Here is a 16,561-nt window from a genome sequence, read left to right as displayed (position 1 = left end):
GTGTCTCATGTTTCCCTCTGATGTTTCTCTGTGATTCACTGGGCGTTGACACAAGCCTGGCAATGTCCAGAAACTTCCTGAAATGACAGGTTGACTTGGAGGCAAGCAAGCGGGAGGCTCCTGAGGCTGAGGGTCAGGACGGGCTTACGATCAGATTGGCCATTGCACACAGCACAGTGTTGGGGCTTCAGGGAGTGGCTACGTCCTCAAGTAGACTTGGACCCATGAATGGGCGGCGTGAGATTCCATTTCCCTTGCAGAAGCAGTGACTGGGGTTTGTGTTCAAGTGTGTATCTCTACTGAGCTAAGAACATTTTAAAACAGCCTCAAAATGATGCTTTGAAATTACACAATTTAGAACATTTGCTTGAGTTAATAAGTTTACATTTTTGATCCAGAAAACCTTTTCAGGCAATAACATTGTTCTAATACAATTAATAGAATTTTGGGTCTTTGTGTGTCACTGGGGTTGAACTTGGCTCTTCGCTTGGCCTGCTTTGCTTGGCTGGTGGTCTGCCACTTGAGCCACACCTCCAGTCTTGTTTTCCCAGTCATTCTGACGAAGTCTCATGGACTTTTCTACCTAGGCTGGCCTCAAACCATAAACCCCCGGAACTCGGCCTCCTGAGGGACCAGGATTACACACGTGAGCCACTGACCCGGCAATGCCCATTCTTTTTGAGGTTTCCTATTTCAGCATTTATATACATATTTTCTGGTTTTAAAAAAAACTGCCACAAAGACCAGGTGCTGGTGGCTCGGGCCTGTCATCCTAGCTACACAGGAGGCTGAGATCTGAGGATCGCGGCCAGCCTGGACAGGAAAGGCCATGAGACTATCTCCAATTAACTGCCAAAAAGTCAGAAATGAGCGCAAAATCTTAGGGACAGTGCAGGCCCTGAGTTCAAGCCCCAGGACTGGTTAAAAAGACAAAAAAACAGGAAGACTGGGTCAGCCATGGGAATGCTTCCCGCTGTGCTGTGCTGAGCTGAGAAGGGGCCACCTGGGAAGCCCAGTGGCGCCTGCGCTGTAGCAGGCCTGCGGCCCATCTCGGCCCAGACCAGCCGCCCCGCAGCACCGTGAGCCCGGCCCTGCCCTGCTGCCCCCGGACTTGAACCTCAGCTGCTTAGGTTGGGATGAGATTCACATAGCAGAGCCAGCCTTGGTTCAGTGGCTTTCAGTACCTCCATAGCCGCACAAGCATCACCCTGGCTGCATCCCCAAAGACTGCCCAGCCACCCGGCTGGCACGGGCCGTCCCACAGGGGCAGACCCAGTAAGCAGCCTCGGCTCCCAACCCCGTCCTGGAGCTGTGTGGGCTCCCTCCAGAACAGAACCACTCTTGGTGTCTGGAACTGGCTAGTCTTTTGAGCAAAACATCCAAACATAATCAACGTTCACTAAAAATCATGATTATTTCAAACTGAGCAACCTAATTGTTTTATTAAAGGAAGATTCCAAAGTGAAAGCCTTCCATCACACAGAGGAAAGAAACATCTGGCTAACGCGGCTGCCGGGAGGCAGGCGGAGCAGCTCCTTCACCAGCCCTTTCCCGCGCTTCCACATCACGCATTTACAGCAGGTCTCCAGGCAACATGGATGTATGCAATGGGCAGGGTCGATCACATTTCCCTCCCACAGTTCCTGTCACAGGCACATGGGTGAGGAGCCAAGACCTGAGAGTAACAGGAATGAGGCCTCCAAGGCAGGCTCCTCCTAAACACACTGCAGGCCAGTTTTAAAAGGTCTTAACAAGAGGTCAGGCAGGACACCAAGATGATCTTGAGACCTGGCTGCATTCAGTTACCTCTCTCTCTAACTCCCTGCTGGTGGCCTTCCGTCCCCTGGTGGTATGAGGAGTCCGTGTGGCCACACGGTGGCCTTGAGGCTGGCTCTCCCCAGCCTGAGAGCAGACAGACAGCTCTGGCACGCGCTCCTTCAGCAGCCTACAGAGCGGCAGGAGAGGCAGGGCAGGCAGGAGGGCCACCTCCGCTACGCCAGACACAGCACGGGTCACATGATCAGCCGCCAACATTTTTTTGGTGTCAAAACAGTACTTTGTGTAAACGTTTCAAAAGAAAACTCAGGGCCCTGTGGGGCAAAATTCAATCATTTTACTACTGCTTTGCTTTAATGTCTGCAATGAATCTGAAATGGGTAGAATAGGAAAAAAACAAAAACTAGGTACAGACTAGGAGGAAACCAGAAGGGAAAGTAAGCTGAGCATCCAGTATGCAAAGCGAATTTGCAAAGCAGCAAAATCAGAAAGCATCAAGGACAGCTGAGCACCAGTGCGCCCTCATGACGGCTGGTCACAGATGTGGAAGGTGGCACCCGTTGGTGGTACATCGTTGTACGGGACTGCCACTGGCAATTAGCACACTAATATATTCAATGTACACCATCGCGGTGTTTGTGCCAATGTATTTGCACAGAATTCCCAAGGTAGGCCTCAACGTTGTCTGTAGATCTTTACCTTCCCACACAGGGTGTCTGGAAACCACAAGGGCTCACTACTTGTACCGAAACCTGTGGATTAGGAAGAGAGGCCCAGAGAAGACAAGACTGAGGCAGCAAGAGGCGGCGCTGGAGGACTTGGCCTGCGATCTGTCTGTTGGCTGATTCCCCCCGCCCGGTCCCAAACTGCAAACACAGAGCTGCACACCCAGGCTTCCTTCGCTTCCCAGTGCCGGGGCTTCTGGTGCTGCACACGGTGCGTGGTGGCTGTCAGGAGCCTTCTCCACAGAGGGCCACGTCAGGTCGTGTCTGTACCAAACCAGTTAGAAAGAAAGGAAGGGGTCTCCCAGTCCTCTCCCTGAAGGGCATGGAGCCTCCTGGCCTATGAGCAGCTCTCCCTTTGAGATGAGCGGAGCCTCCAAAGGCTACTTTCATTCAAGATCAGGCCCTTGCTCGTCCTTATTGTGTTAGAAGGCCAGGTTTACCAGAAGCTATTTTGCCTTCTTACACAGAGGCAGCCTCAGCAAACAATTACAGCAGTGACAGCTGCTGAATTCCATTGCAGGCTGGCAGGCTTGCTCCGGTCCTGGGAGCCCCTAAAGATGTCGAGGGTATGTGTGTGTGTGCACATGCATGCATGCACACCAGTCCTGGGGCTTAAATTGAAGTCCCTGAATATTGTTTTGCTCAAGGCTAACACTACCACTTAAGACACGGCTCCATTCCTAGCTTTTCTGGTGGTTAACTGGAGATGAGTCACAGAATTTTCTGCCTGTGCTAGCTTCAAACTGTAATCCTCAGATCTCAGCCTCCTGAGTAGCTAGGTTTACAGTCATAAGCCACCATTGCCCAACACCCCTAAAGATTTTAACCAGCTTTTTTTTTTTCTCGGGCATGGGGCTTGAACTCTGGGTCTGAGCACTGTCCCTGAGCTCTTCAGCTTAAGGTGAGCGCTCTACCACTTGAGCCACAGTGCCACTTCCAGTTTTTGGAGTGATTTATTGGAGATAAGAGTCTCATGGACTTCCGTGCCAGGGCTGGCTCTGAACCACGATCCTCAGATCTCAGCCTCCTGCATAGCTAGGATTATAGGCGCGAGCCACCGGTGCCCGGCGTTCACCAGCCATTTAAAACCACCAGGACACTGCCAAATGCCTACATCTGGGTTTCAATCCCTAGGGTGCACTGTCAGCAGAGGAACTGGAAGGTCTTTGAATGAGAACAAAGCTTTGCCTGCATTTACCTAAGTCTTCTAGCTAGTTGATGACTGAAACGTCTGAAACAGATCCTTGGCGCTGGCTGCAAGCACAGAAACGCACCTTCCTGTTCCCACTCGGTTAACCCGAAGCTCCGTGAGCTGGCCAGCCCGCCAGGTGCCTGCGTGCCAGCCAGGGCCCTGCTCGCCCGAGAAGCTGCCTGGAGGCCGGGCAGGCCGTGGAGGCCCTGCTGCTTCCCACCCTCCGGGCTACTTCCCCATGACCCGCTGACGGGGCCTCTGTGGGGTGAGCCTTTCTGAGCCAACAAGTGTTGAAAGGTCTAAGCGGAAACACCGATAAACTGTGACTTTCTTCTAAAACAAACAAAAACAAGAGGAAATCAGAAGGAACATGGTTTTCCTCTCTGTGTCCCATAAGCTGACAGCTACATTTCCTGCTAGGGAATTCATTCCAATTCTCACGGAAGGTCTGTCTGGGCATGCCTGCGTCATCCTCATCTTGTACAGAAGACAGGTGTGTCCCCAGGAAAACCAAAGACGGCCTTCAGGGAGCAAATCTGTCAGCACCAGACCTCTGAGTCCTGCTTCAGAAAACCATTTTAGGACAAAGTCTCACTAGATAACCTAGGCTGGCCTCACACCCCCCCTCCCCCTCCCCGCCCCTGCGCTGGGCACACCATGCTCAGCTCTCTATCACTTTTTGGCTGATGTCAGTACTTTGAAAAGCAAACTTAAAAGTGACAGCTCACAGTCTAGTTATCGAGTGCCTGCGAGCAAGTCTCACACTCAGGACCAGAAGTGCTACCTGGAGAAGAATTTAAAGACTGAGAAAGGTAGATGCAGCTGAGCGTCTGGCCATGTGTGCGGCAGTGCTGAGTGGTCTGGCCGTGGCAGGGCCTCTTGTCCAGCTTGACTTGAGCCACTGCGCCTCACAGCTCCACTCTGTTTCCTCAGCAGCAACATCAGCGCTCCCTGGACATCTGGGATGGGCCTGCCTGCCACAGGCGCCACACATTGTGATCCAATCCCGAGGGATGTCCCTGGGTAGCACATCCTCACATTCCTGCACCTGACCCCACAATCACCCCATCTTACAGAGAGCCAGCCCTTCCTGGGTCCAGCCAGGAGTGCCCGGCGGAGCCTCGGAGCTGGACCTGGCTCCACAGGCGCCCTGGAGGCTTCTCACTCCGTGCATGTAGGGGCCACTGCATTGCTGCCAGGCCTGGACCACCCCGCCCTCCCAGGGAGTCTGGTCAGGACTATGTTCCTCCTGAGCTCCCAGGCAGTCCAGGGAGGCAAAGGTCCGGAAGCCGTTCGGTGCTGGCCACAAATGGTGGCGGCACCGCAGAACCAGTGGTGCCCAGAGTGCTCTGCTCGGACACCCTGGGCAGGACCCAACTCTGCGGCCTGCAGACAGTGGTCACAGGACCCTGATGGAGCCGGGAGGTGGCATGGCCTGAGCAGGACGGGGCCCCACCCACCACAAGTGGCGCAGCAGGCACACAGAGCGGGCCGGGCCGGGAGTGGGGCCTCCGTGGGCCCAATCTAAGCTGGAGCTGGCTGTGACCACTCCTTGGCGGTGGTGCACAAAGCCCTGGAGACTTCAGTGAGGTAGGTGGTATCAGCCCCATTTACAGGTGGGCAGACTGAGGCAGAACGAAATGCAATAGCTTGTTTTTAATAACAACATACAAAATCTCGAGAAAGGCCCAAAGCAGTCCCCATTTCTGGAGCAGGCAGAGTGGCCACGGGAGAGCAGGCTCCCGCTCCCTCCTCTGCCCACCAGGGATCTCTGCACTCGCTGCCGGAGCCCAGCAATGTAAGGCCCAGCTTCCAGTGGATTCCGGTTGGTAAGAGGGGCCTCGGGCTCCTGAGCGCACGCTGCTAGGCCATGGCTGGGCCGGCGGCGGCTCAGTGCTCCCTCGCGGCTGAGCGGCTCCTCTGTCTGTGCCCTGGCCTGCACCCCGGCCAGAGGACACAGGCTGGAGGAAGCGGGAGAGGAAATGCCTGGCCCAGAGCCCTCCAGGGCAGATCCAACCCCAGCCCACACCACAGCACAGGTCCCATTCTGCCTGCTACCAGATCTCCACCTGCCCTCAGAATGCACACTCTGGCTCGGCCGCCAAGGCCGGAGCAGGGTGTCCTGGGACTGGAGGTGTGTGTTGGCGGTGTTCTTTGGCTGGAAGCAAAAGGCCATTCTGGAAGGATCGGGGCCTGTGTGCTCAGCTCGAGGCTGATCTGGCTGGACCTGCCGTGGGGAGAGGTATTCACAGCCCGGGGCAAAGCCACCGGACTCCCCACGGTGACAGACCGTGACAAAAGTGGTAAGCAGGGCGGGAGGTGGGGCCGACTTGGACACACGTCATCAGTACCATGTTACAAACCCCCGACATGGACAGTCTGGCTCACTGAGGGCCCGAGCGGGGCGCTGGCCTCTTGGTGTCTCCGACCCTCGTTGGGTGCAGAAGGCTCTTTGCAAATGGGCTGGGGTGCCGGGGATGGGCACGGGGGCGCAGAGCCAGCAGGGAGGAGGACGAGGCACTTCAGTTTGGGCTGGTGTTCATGGAGTTGGCCCAGGCCCCAGGAGTCGAGTGGCCCTGCCTGGCTGCGGCGCTGGCGCTGGCTCGTTACAGAAGACCTTGGTGGCGGTGGCAGGTAGGCACTTGGCAGCATTCCCAGGGCCAGGCGGGCCAGGGCTCCGCAGGCTCTGCGCACATTAGGTCATCAGGATGGGTTTCTGCCGTACTTCCAGGATGTCTAGGGCGGCGGGAAGGAGGCAGGACAAAGAAACTCAAGCCGCTGTGCTCGGGTGGCCACCGTACCTGAGCCACCACCATGCCTGAGCCACCATGCCAGACCACCACGCCCCGAGCCACATGCCTAGGCTGACAACTCTTGGGGAGGGAGCTGCTATGGCCTGGACACCTCTGCTAAGGCCTCACAGAGCTGCAGATACACCCCCAAGCCGGCCCCTGCAGCCTACATTCCAAACTTACCCTAACACAGACAGGCGATCGGCTGGGGTCACCTGCAAAGCCCAGCTGAGGCCAAGCAGAACAGACCCCCAGGGGAACAGGAATACACAGGACCCAGCCCTGAGGCTGAAGGCCAGGGCAGCCAGGCTGCACGGCGGGGGCCTGGGATGGTGCGGGAGGGAGCAGCGAGGGCCCCAGGAAGGGGTACAGAGCAAACTACTGGTTCCGAGAGCCAAGCCCACAAGGAACCCCACAAGACAGCCTTGGCGCCCTGGCCCCGAAGCCAGCCTCATTACCTGTTAAGATCCGATGCAGCGGCAAAGTGACGTAGGTCAAGTGTGCATAGAGAAGGAAATTCCCATCAGCTCGGCTCAGCTTCAGCCAGGACCCGACCAGCGACCGCCCCGTGCCAGACAGGGACCGAGACCGCAGGTTGGTTGCATTGTGTAGATCGGCTGCAGGGAAGAAGGCCAAGTTGGGGGTGCAGCAGAGAAAAGCCCTCATTCTTGGCCAATACCCCTTTGGTTGTGGCCCAGAGCTCCCAAGAATGCCCCCACCTCCCCCTCCCCCCGCCCTGAGCAGGGAAACCAGTGCACCCAAGAACAGCTGCCTCCTCGCCTCCAAGTGCTGCACCCCCTCCCCCTGCACCCCCTCCCCCCTGCCGCTGCACCCCCTCCCCCTGCCGCTGCACCCCCTCCCCCTGCACCCCCCTCCCCCTGCCGCTGCACCCCCTCCCCCTGCCGCTGCACCCCTCCCCCTGCACCCCCTCCCCCTGCCGCTGCACCCCTCCCCCTCCCCCTGCACCCCTTCCCCCTGCCGCTGCACCCCCCTCCCCCTGCCGCTGCACCCCCTCCCCCTGCCGCTGCACCCCCTCCCCCTGCACCCCCTCCCCCTGCCGCTGCACCCCCTCCCCCTGCCACCTCCTGCAGGGCCTCTGCTCCCTGCTTCTCTGTCCAAAGGTCAGAGTCTCTTGGTGGGTTTGTGATGCCTGGTACTGGAATTGGGCCCTGGCAGGTGCAGAGCAGGGGTTCAGTAGGCCTGGAACCACAACTGTCACGCAGTCCCATAGCCAGGGGACCTCCCTGGGAAGGCAGACCCAGGTGGCTACCAGCACTTTGCTACTGATCTGGACATGCGTGGGGTGGTTTTACAACACAGCCCTCTCTGCAGGGGGCAGCGCTCAGACCACATGCCAGCGCTGCGGGGAGGGAGGCCGAGGCCACGCAGGGAGGGTCAGGGCTGCAGCGGTGTCTCCAGGCCCCACGGCCCCAGCTTCTCATCAGGACTCCTGGGTGAGGACGGTGACTGCCACCTCTCCCACCGGGGCCTCGCTCAGGGCCTGGCCTGGGCCATCAAGGGAGCCTCCTCTCACATTTGTTGAACACACACAGAGCCAGAGAGGCACCAGGCTGTTCCAAGGACAGCAAGGGTCCATCAGACTCAGCTGGTCCATCCTGGCCAGCTGAGTCCATCAGAGTCTCGAGCCTGTTCCCAAAGTCCACTTTCCACCCAGGTGTTTGAGTGGGCAGCGCTGCCCTGGCTCATGGGACTGAGGACACCGAACCCATCTGCAGTGGCACTGACCACCGCCAGGACGCTGGGAAGGGCGGATGTGCAGAGGATTTCCGGACCTGTGGGCAGACACCTAGACCACAGGCTGAGGCCAGAGAGGACACGCAACAGGAAAGCTCACAGAGCACAGGCAGCCCGAGGCCAGAGATGGGCCAGGCAACCTGAAGGATGCTCACAACAGAAAGTTCTAGAGAAAGAACTGGCCCAAGACAGTGGCGAAGGCACATGAGCAGGAAGCCAAAGCCAGAGCTCCCTGCTGCGCACCACCAGCTCAGCCTCCAAAGCAGCCTTTCTTGATGAGGCACCAGAAGAGTCCAGAGACCTCTGAACCCTGGGGGTGGGGCAAGGGGCAGGTGCTGTGCCCATGGGAAAAGGGCTCCTCGAGGCAGGATTTCCCTGTCCCAGGTCCCAGATTGGCCTGTGCATGGACTGGCTGTCTGAGTGCTGTTGAACGAGTGGCCAAACCAGAAATGAAAGCTGCCAGTCTAGTCAGGGGAGAGGGGGCAGGCAAGGGCAAAGAGTCAGGGGAGAGGGGGCAGGGGGAGGAGGATGGGGAAAAGGGAGCAGGGGAGGGGGGAGGGGGGCAGGGGAGAGGGGGGCAGGGAAGGGGGGCAGGGGAGAGGGGCAGGGGAGAGGGTGCAGAGGGGGGAGGGAAGGGGAGGGGGGCAGGAGAGAGGGGGCTGGGGAGAGGGGGCAGAGGGGAGAGGGCAGGGGAGAGGGGGCAGAGGGGGGAGGGCAGGGGAGAGGGTGCAGAGGGGGGAGGGGAGGGGAGGGGGACAGGAGAGAAGGGGCAGGGGAGAGGGGCAGGGGAGGGGGGCAGGGGAGAGGGGGCAGAGGGGGGGCAGGGGAGAGGAGGGCAGGGGAGGGGGGAGGGGCGGGGGGCAGGGGAGAGGGGGGCAGAGGGGGGAGGGCAGGGGAGAGGAGGGCAAGGGAGGGAGGCAGGGGAGAGGGGGGCAGGGGAGGGGGGAGGGGGGCAGGAGAGAGGGGGCAGGGGAGGGGCAGGGGAGGGGGGGCAGAGGGGGGAGGGCAGGGAAGAGGAGGGGAGGAGGGCAGGGGAGAGGGGGCAGAGGGAGAGCAGGGGGGCAGGGGAGAGGAGGGCAGGGGAGGGGGGCAGAGGGAGGACAGGGGAGAGGAGGGCAGGGGAGGGGGGCAGAGGGAGGGCAGGGGAGGGGGGCAGAGGGAGGGCAGGGGAGGGGGGCCGGGGGCAGGAGCCCCTTGGCATCACCTCCACCATCGTCCTCCCGAAAAAACTCCTCGCTGTCGTTGGCTGAGTGGGACTTCTTCATCTCGGCGATGCGGTTCCGGGGCAGTTTCCTCTTGAGGGACGGCGAGAAGAAGGTGGGCCGGCTGCCCCGCTCTGGGGTGGGGGGGGTGCTGAAGGAGGTCACCTGGAACAAGGAGTCCAAGTCAAGAGGCGGCCAGAGCGGCTGAGTGTGCCCGCGCTGCCCCGGCCAGCGGAGCTCTGGGGGAAGGGGCTCGGGGCACAGGCCGCTCTGGCCCACCTTAGCCCCAGGAACAAGCGGGATCCACAGCCGCAGCACAGCAGGGGCAGGCGGCAGGCAGCAGCCGAGCCTGCACTCCAGTCTTCCGCTTTCCAGGCCACCCCCTCTCCCGCAGGTCTGCACCGCCCGGCCCACAGGCCACTCCCTCCCCTTCCCAGGCCTTTCGTCTTAAGACTAAATGGCTCTCGACCTTGGGCAGCTCTTTGGAGTGCCTTTTGCTCTGTTCACTAAACTTTCTCCATCCACTCAGGGTCGGGGGCACAGGCAGACACACACAGGGCAGGTCCCTGCCCACAAGGAGCTCACAGTCTTCTGGGGCCAAGAGAATTAGCAAGGGACAACCAACCACAGACAGCATGCTGGCTGCTGAGACAAGAAAGGCAAACAGGACACAGAGGAAGGAATCAATAACAGCCTGGAAAATAAGGGTGGGCTTCCTGGAGAAGGTGCAGCTTGAGCTGGGTCTTGAAGGACGAGGAGGAGTTCGCCAGGTGAAGAAGGGGGGGAAGGGCGTTCCAGGAAGAAGGAACTTGGCCCATCTCCTCCCTCCTCCCCACGCAAACAAGAATCACAGCAGTGAGATGAGCTGGGACTGAGACAGCTCGACCTCCACCTCCACCGAGATCCCGCCGCTGCTGGGCTCCGGGCGTCCTCCCACAAGCCAGGGAAGGGTTTAACAGATCAAAAACACCAAAACCACAACGCACAGTCTGCAGGGTCCTGCACTGGGTACCAGCACTTGCTCAGGCCAGTGAGCAAGTGACTTCCTCCCCTGGCCCTGGGGCCTCCCTGCCCCCTGGGGCCCAGCCATCTCCAGTCTCACCCTTGGCCTCAGCCCCCGGCCAGGCCGAGGCCCCAGCGCCTCCTCTCCTCACAAGGGCAGTGCGCATCCTGAGCAGGTGGGCGTAGAATGAGCTCAGAAATGTAAGACACCAGCGTGCCAGAGGCCTGACCAGCCCTCGCAGCCATCTCCCAAACGCTAGCAAAGCGTGTGTGTGGCTTACACAACAGCATTCACAGACGATGCAGAAATCAGAAAGACAGGCAGAAGAGAGAAGGACACAACAAAACGCTGTCCGGCCTCCTGGAGACTCCCAGGGTTGAAACCTTCCGGCGCACACGGGACAGTAGCGGATCACTTGTGCCCACGCCCTCTCCCGTCAGCTGGACAGCACACAGCAGCCCCGCACCGTGCGTGATGCCCGCAGTTCACCATGGGAGAACGGAGCCTCAGGACCTGGCAAGTCCCTCGAACTGGGCCCTGGTCACCATGTCTCTCGTAGACAAGGCCTGGAAGGTCCGTTAGCTACTTTTCCAGTGCTTTCCAGGACCTGAGCAGCCCCTTTCTAAGGAGACAAAATAGCCAGCAGGCAGAGAACCTTCCCTTGCCTAGGTCCTGGGCCTGCAACCCAGCCCAGGCCAAGCTTCTGGGCTGGAGGTGGCCTGAGCTTGCTCTCCACATGGGGGTGGAGGGAACAGGGCTGAGCCTGTGCTGAACTGGGGAGTCTCGCGGCCAGGGCAGTGTCTGGCTTTTCACATCAGGGGCAGGATGGTACATCCTCCTATGGGGCTGCTGCCAGCAGATAAAACACCCTGTTTATGAAGCAATGGGACAGGGTTGAGAAAGAGCCAGGTGGCCCCAGGGCCTTTGTGCGCTCTGGCCAACCCACAGGATGGCAGGGAAGCCAACCCGTCATCCTCCCGCTGACTCAGCAGGGGGGCCTCACACAGCCTCGCTGGGGAACGGGTCTGCCCTGCAGGCACCTGGGCCTGGCTGCAGCCGCAGCTCAGGGACGCACCTGCTCCTCTGAACCTCAGTGGCCCCATCCGAGGGGGAGGAGGAGTCCTGCCTCACCCGGAGGCTGTGGGATGAGGGAGACCGGACCCCTCCCCCTGCCCTGTCCTTACCCGCTCGTGCATGGGAGAAGCCGGGCTGGAGTCTTCAGTCCCACAGGGGGACGTGTCGCCTGTGGAAACTCGGCTGACTGCCATCTCCGCGTGGCCCTTGCCCTGGGGGCCCTTCATGCGCACGAACTCCATGTTGTTGTACTTGTAGAAGCCAAACGACATCTTCTGGGCCATGCGAGCGGCCACACTCACCTGTCGTGGGCAGGACCCGGTCTGAGGGGCGGTGGGGGTGGGGGTGGGGCCTTTCCCTTGGGACACAAGCAGCCAGAGCAAGCACCCGAGAGACCTGGGGACCACGTGCGCCCCAGTGGACCGGGAGTGCTGCCAGTGACAGGCAGCAGATGGCCGGGGACTCACAGTGGGGAGGAAACCACCGTGCCACCGGCTGCCGCCTCCCAGGGAACCACAGCGCAAGGACCAGATGCTCACTGGCGTCTCGGGGACAGCCTGGAACTGGGGCCAACACAGGATCAAAGGACACAGGGACGTGTACCGAGGAGCCGCGGGGGCCGGGAATGGTGGCCGTCACCACGCAGACGCGGGGATGGCTCAGGTGGGAAGGAAAGAGGGGCTGGGGCTGCTGAGCGGAGCCCCACACTCACGCGGTTGTCATACACCTTCTTGAGGGCTTCATAGCGGATGGAGCCCTGGAAGATGACGCCCTGGAACGTGTTGGTTTTGTCACTGGCCACCAGCTCCACGCAGACCATCTCTCCTTCCCCCACAGTCATGTCGCTGAACACCTGAGACAGGCACACAGGAGACAGGGCCGTCCAGTGTCCGCAGCTGCCTCGGTTGCAGCCTGGCCTGACTGCTGGGAGCCACCGCTTATAAAAACCCCATTATGAGAGCAGAAGGTTGACATGGCGATCACATCAAGGGAAGAGGCTTATGCACAGTGAAGCCGAGAAGATGGCCTGCGGACGGGGAAGATCCTCACCAGCCATGTATCTGACAAGGGACTAATAGGCAAACTATACAGGGAGCCTAAGAAGCTAAATCCCCAAAGACTCATTAACCCAATTAATAACTGGGCAAAGAAGCAGCTACTACTCGGGAGTAGTAGTAAAAAACGGCCAATAAAGACACAAAGAAATGCTTAACAACATCCCTGGCCGTAAGAGAAATGAAGATCAAAATAAAATTGTAAAGGAAATGAAGATCAAAATAAAACTGCGATTTCATCTTATCTCAGTTACAATGGCTATTATCAAGAATACAAACAATCCATACTGCTGGGAGGTGGGGCCAGCCGGGGGAGGGGTCGGGGTGAGGAGGAGGGGGAGCCCTATTACACTGTTGGTAGAATGTAAATTAGTACAACCATTATGGGAGCCAATATGGAGATTCATCAAAACACGAAACAGTACTACCCGATGATCTGGCAATACATTCTTGGCATTCACGCAGATTACAAATCAGGATACTGTAAAGACACCTGCACAACCATGTTGGTTGCTGCCAAGATACGGAAGCAAATCAGATGCTCTACAATCAATAAAATGTGGTGTGTGTGTGTGTGTATAAAAGAATTTTTTTGTGTTTGTGTGCCCCTCCTGGGGCTTCAACTCAGGGCCTGGGCACTGTCCCTGAGCTTCTTTGCTCAAGGCTAGCACTCTCCCAATTACTTGAGCACAGCTCCACTTCCAGCTTTTATGGAAGTTTAGTGGAGATAAGAATCTTCTGAACTTTCCTTCCCTACTTCAAACTGTGACCCTTAGATCTCGACCTCCTGATAGTCAAGGATTACAGGTGTGAGCCACCAGCACCCCACGTACACAGTGGAATTTTATTCATGCACCAGGATAAATCGTATGTTATTTGCAAGAAAATGGATGGACCAAGAAAAAAAAATGATGCTAAGTAAAGTAAGCTCAGAGAGACAGAGGGTGCATGCTTTCCCATATGTGGAAGTCAGACCTAAAATATACACAAAGATGCAAACACATACACAAACATATATACATATGTGCATAGACACACACACATAGACCAAGCTGAGAACAGTGTGAGGTATGCAGGGCCGGGTTTCCACAGAGCAACCTCTGTCAATTAACAGTTGAACAAAATGAATATTAGGAAGCGGAAGCATGTCATGGTATTGGGGGGGAGTGGATGAGCAGAATGAGACACTGTGAACAAACACAGTCATATGCTCAGGGTGAAGATGGAACTAGGGCACAAGAAAGCGGGGGAATAAGGTAGGTGGGAAGGAGAATGGCGGAGGCTCACCATGATCAAGGTGCACTATACACAGAAATGACATTTTAGATTCAAACCCCCTCGTATTACTACTTTAAAAAAAATTTTTAAAGAAAACTCCACTTAGGGGCTAGAGACACAGTGGTCCTTCAGTTCAAACCCTGGTATGAATAAATAAATCAGAAAAAAACATTTGAGCGGGCGTAGTAGCATGTCCTGCCTGTACCCGTCAGGATCTCAAATTTGAGGGCCAGTGTGGGCTACATAATGAGATCTTGTCGCCAAAAGCAAAATACAAGCTAGGTAAATAAGTGAGTAGTGCTTCAAGGCACCATCAGATCTAGTGGAGACTCTAAAGTACATGCTGCTCCTGTATGGACCCTCCCAGGTGGCCTGACTGCCTAGAAGCAAGCTCAAAGACCACCTCCAGGGCCTCGGGAAGGCCATGCGGGGAAGGGGACTGCCAGCTTCTCCCCCTTTCATGAAGCACCATGTTTCCCAAGTCACAGTCCAAGTCTGGAGAACTGAAGCCCCACCCCTATCTGACACCTCAGATTCCATGTCAGCACAGGCCTGAGGCAGCATCTAGAGCAGCTGCAATGGTAAAGCTCCTCCTGCCCGGGCAGCATTGATTGTAGGAGTTTACAATGTGTTTTATCACTCAGGACTCCCTGGGCCATCGATCCTGCCAGGAATGTAGAGCAGTCAGTCACCACACTCATTGTATAGGTATGAAATAAGGCTGCCCCAAGCTGAACACTGGGAAGAGGATAAGTCACACTGGCCTTCATCTAGACTCTTCCTTCTCCCTTCGGGAAAGGGGAGCTAAGGGGAGAGCCGGGCACAAGCAGTTTACCTCCTCGAAGCTGTCAATCATGAAGAAGATGTTAGGGTAACTCATCTTGGACTCTTCCCCTTTGCTGTCCATGGGGTGTTTACTGGGGGATGCAAACACTTGCTGGAAGAAAACAGATTTTTAAGGGCTAAGAGAGGCACCGCCAAGGCAGGCCCAGAGCCCTCCTCAGAAGTCATAGGGCCACCGTGCCCTGAGCCAGCCAGAAGCGGGAGGAGCACTGGGCATCAGTGTGGGTAAGCTGGCTGTGTGCTCCCTGCGGGGGGCCTGGGCCCCAGGAGATGAAAGGACCTCTGCAGCGCACCCCCACCTGGGGGCGGGGAAGTGAGGAGGAGGAGGAAGACGCGTCTCCCAGCACAGACTCAGGGCACAGAAGGCTGGCCGGCAGGAGGCTGGGGCTCACCTGGGATTTCTTCCGGTGGATGTGGATGTCCCCGCCGTCGGCACGTGTGCACACCGCACAGGTCACCATGTAGTCCAGCTGGAAGAGAGCACAGGTCAGTGTGCACGGGGGCTGCTGTCCTCTTACCAGGGCACAGTGGGCCCCTCCCCCCTTGGTCTGTACCTTCTGCAGGATGAGATTCAGGCAGACGCTTTCTTCCCAGTCAATGTCAGGGTCTCCCAGGCCGGGGAGCTTCTTGGAGTCCCGCCGGTACACCTCTACCTCCACTTCCACCTCGGGTTCGGCCTCAGCCTGTGGCACAGGACAGGCACGAGCATGAATGAGGACTCCCTGACTCCCCAACTTTGTGACCCAGACCTCCTCTCCTTTCCTCTTGAAACCTCACTTTTCCTGTCTGTACAATGGCTGAGAGCAACTGCCTTTCAAAGCGCTGTGATGATAAAAGGCCACAGACTTCCCAGGTGTGTTTTGGGACAGTGATAGCCGTAGCATCTACTGAGCTCCCAGGGGGCATCCGGGTCTGGGCTGTTCATCCTTCTGTCCTTCTGTACTGACAACAACCCTTCAAGCAAAGCCTCATCAACCTTGCTCTAACAGATGCAAACCAAATTTACTGCAAATCAAAAAGACACCCACATCGAAGATAAACCAGAGCACCCAAGGCGATCAGAAGTCAAAAGCAGACCTGGATACAACCCACCCTGGCCAGCAGCCCCCAGCCCTGAGTCACAGTAAGGCCCAACAGGGTCCCCCGCCAACTCCTGCTGGGCCATGCTGGGACCTCTTGTAGGCACAAGCCTATACAGAGCTAAGCCCCATGAAGAGGTACAGGAGGCCGGATGTCACACGGGGAGGCTGCCTCCCCACTGCCCACACGGCTGTGGACAAATGGCTGCGTGGCTTGGTTCCACTTTGTGGTCCTGTCTGGTTGCTTTCTTTCCTCCCCGTACTTTCCCCCTAAGGTTCAGAGAATGCAGCCCCAACGAGGCCGCGCTGCTCATGGCAGGTGCTCGGCAAGCCCCTGCTGGCTCAACGCCTGAAGAAAAGCATGCTGGACAGTGGAAAGAGAACCTCTCCATCAGGAAAGTGCGCCCCCAAAAGACAGATCCAAAAACGTGCCAGGAGCACGCGCATGAGGGAGGGACGTGCAGCAGCCAGATGACCAACCCCAGCCCCTGGGTCAAAGACGACAGGGAGGTAAGCAGCAGAGGGACGTGAATGACCGACGGCACCACCCGCCCAGGGGAGGGAAGTCAGCCTGCCTGCAGGAGGGAGGAGGCCAAGGGCCTCGGGTATGTGGGTCATGCTGAGCTCTGGTGGGTCATGCTGAGCTCTGGTGACCCTGGTGCTCACACTGGAAAGACAAACTTTCAAGTTGGGGTCCTGTGCAGACATTTGTCTGCACATTCTTTTCTGCCTGTCTTCTACTCAAGGCAATCTATCAAAAGATAAAACACCACCAGGAAGTTGCAAT

General features: G+C 57.8%; 1 protein-coding gene across 1 annotated transcript in view; it reads right to left on the bottom strand.

The window, feature by feature from the left end:
• Positions 1-5,330: 5,330 nt before the first annotated feature.
• Positions 5,331-16,561, bottom strand: part of Kiaa0930 (KIAA0930 ortholog) — a 32,772-nt gene continuing 21,541 nt past the window's right edge. The window contains exons 3-10 of the mRNA XM_042672717.1: positions 15,250-15,378; positions 15,088-15,165; positions 14,688-14,789; positions 12,232-12,372; positions 11,630-11,821; positions 9,445-9,607; positions 6,944-7,102; positions 5,331-6,429 (exon numbers count right to left, since the gene is read on the bottom strand). Of these exons, the coding sequence (XP_042528651.1) occupies positions 6,389-6,429; positions 6,944-7,102; positions 9,445-9,607; positions 11,630-11,821; positions 12,232-12,372; positions 14,688-14,789; positions 15,088-15,165; positions 15,250-15,378 (1,005 nt within the window). The 3' untranslated portion in view covers positions 5,331-6,388. The remainder of the gene's footprint in view (positions 6,430-6,943; positions 7,103-9,444; positions 9,608-11,629; positions 11,822-12,231; positions 12,373-14,687; positions 14,790-15,087; positions 15,166-15,249; positions 15,379-16,561) is intronic.

The sequence above is a fragment of the Dipodomys spectabilis genome, unplaced genomic scaffold (assembly GCF_019054845.1).
Source record: "Dipodomys spectabilis isolate Male_0828 unplaced genomic scaffold, ASM1905484v1 ptg000763l, whole genome shotgun sequence".
Lineage (NCBI taxonomy): Eukaryota > Metazoa > Chordata > Mammalia > Rodentia > Heteromyidae > Dipodomys > Dipodomys spectabilis.
The sequence above is the reverse complement of the archived record's forward strand: the minus strand, read 5'-3'. Positions and strand labels throughout refer to the sequence as shown.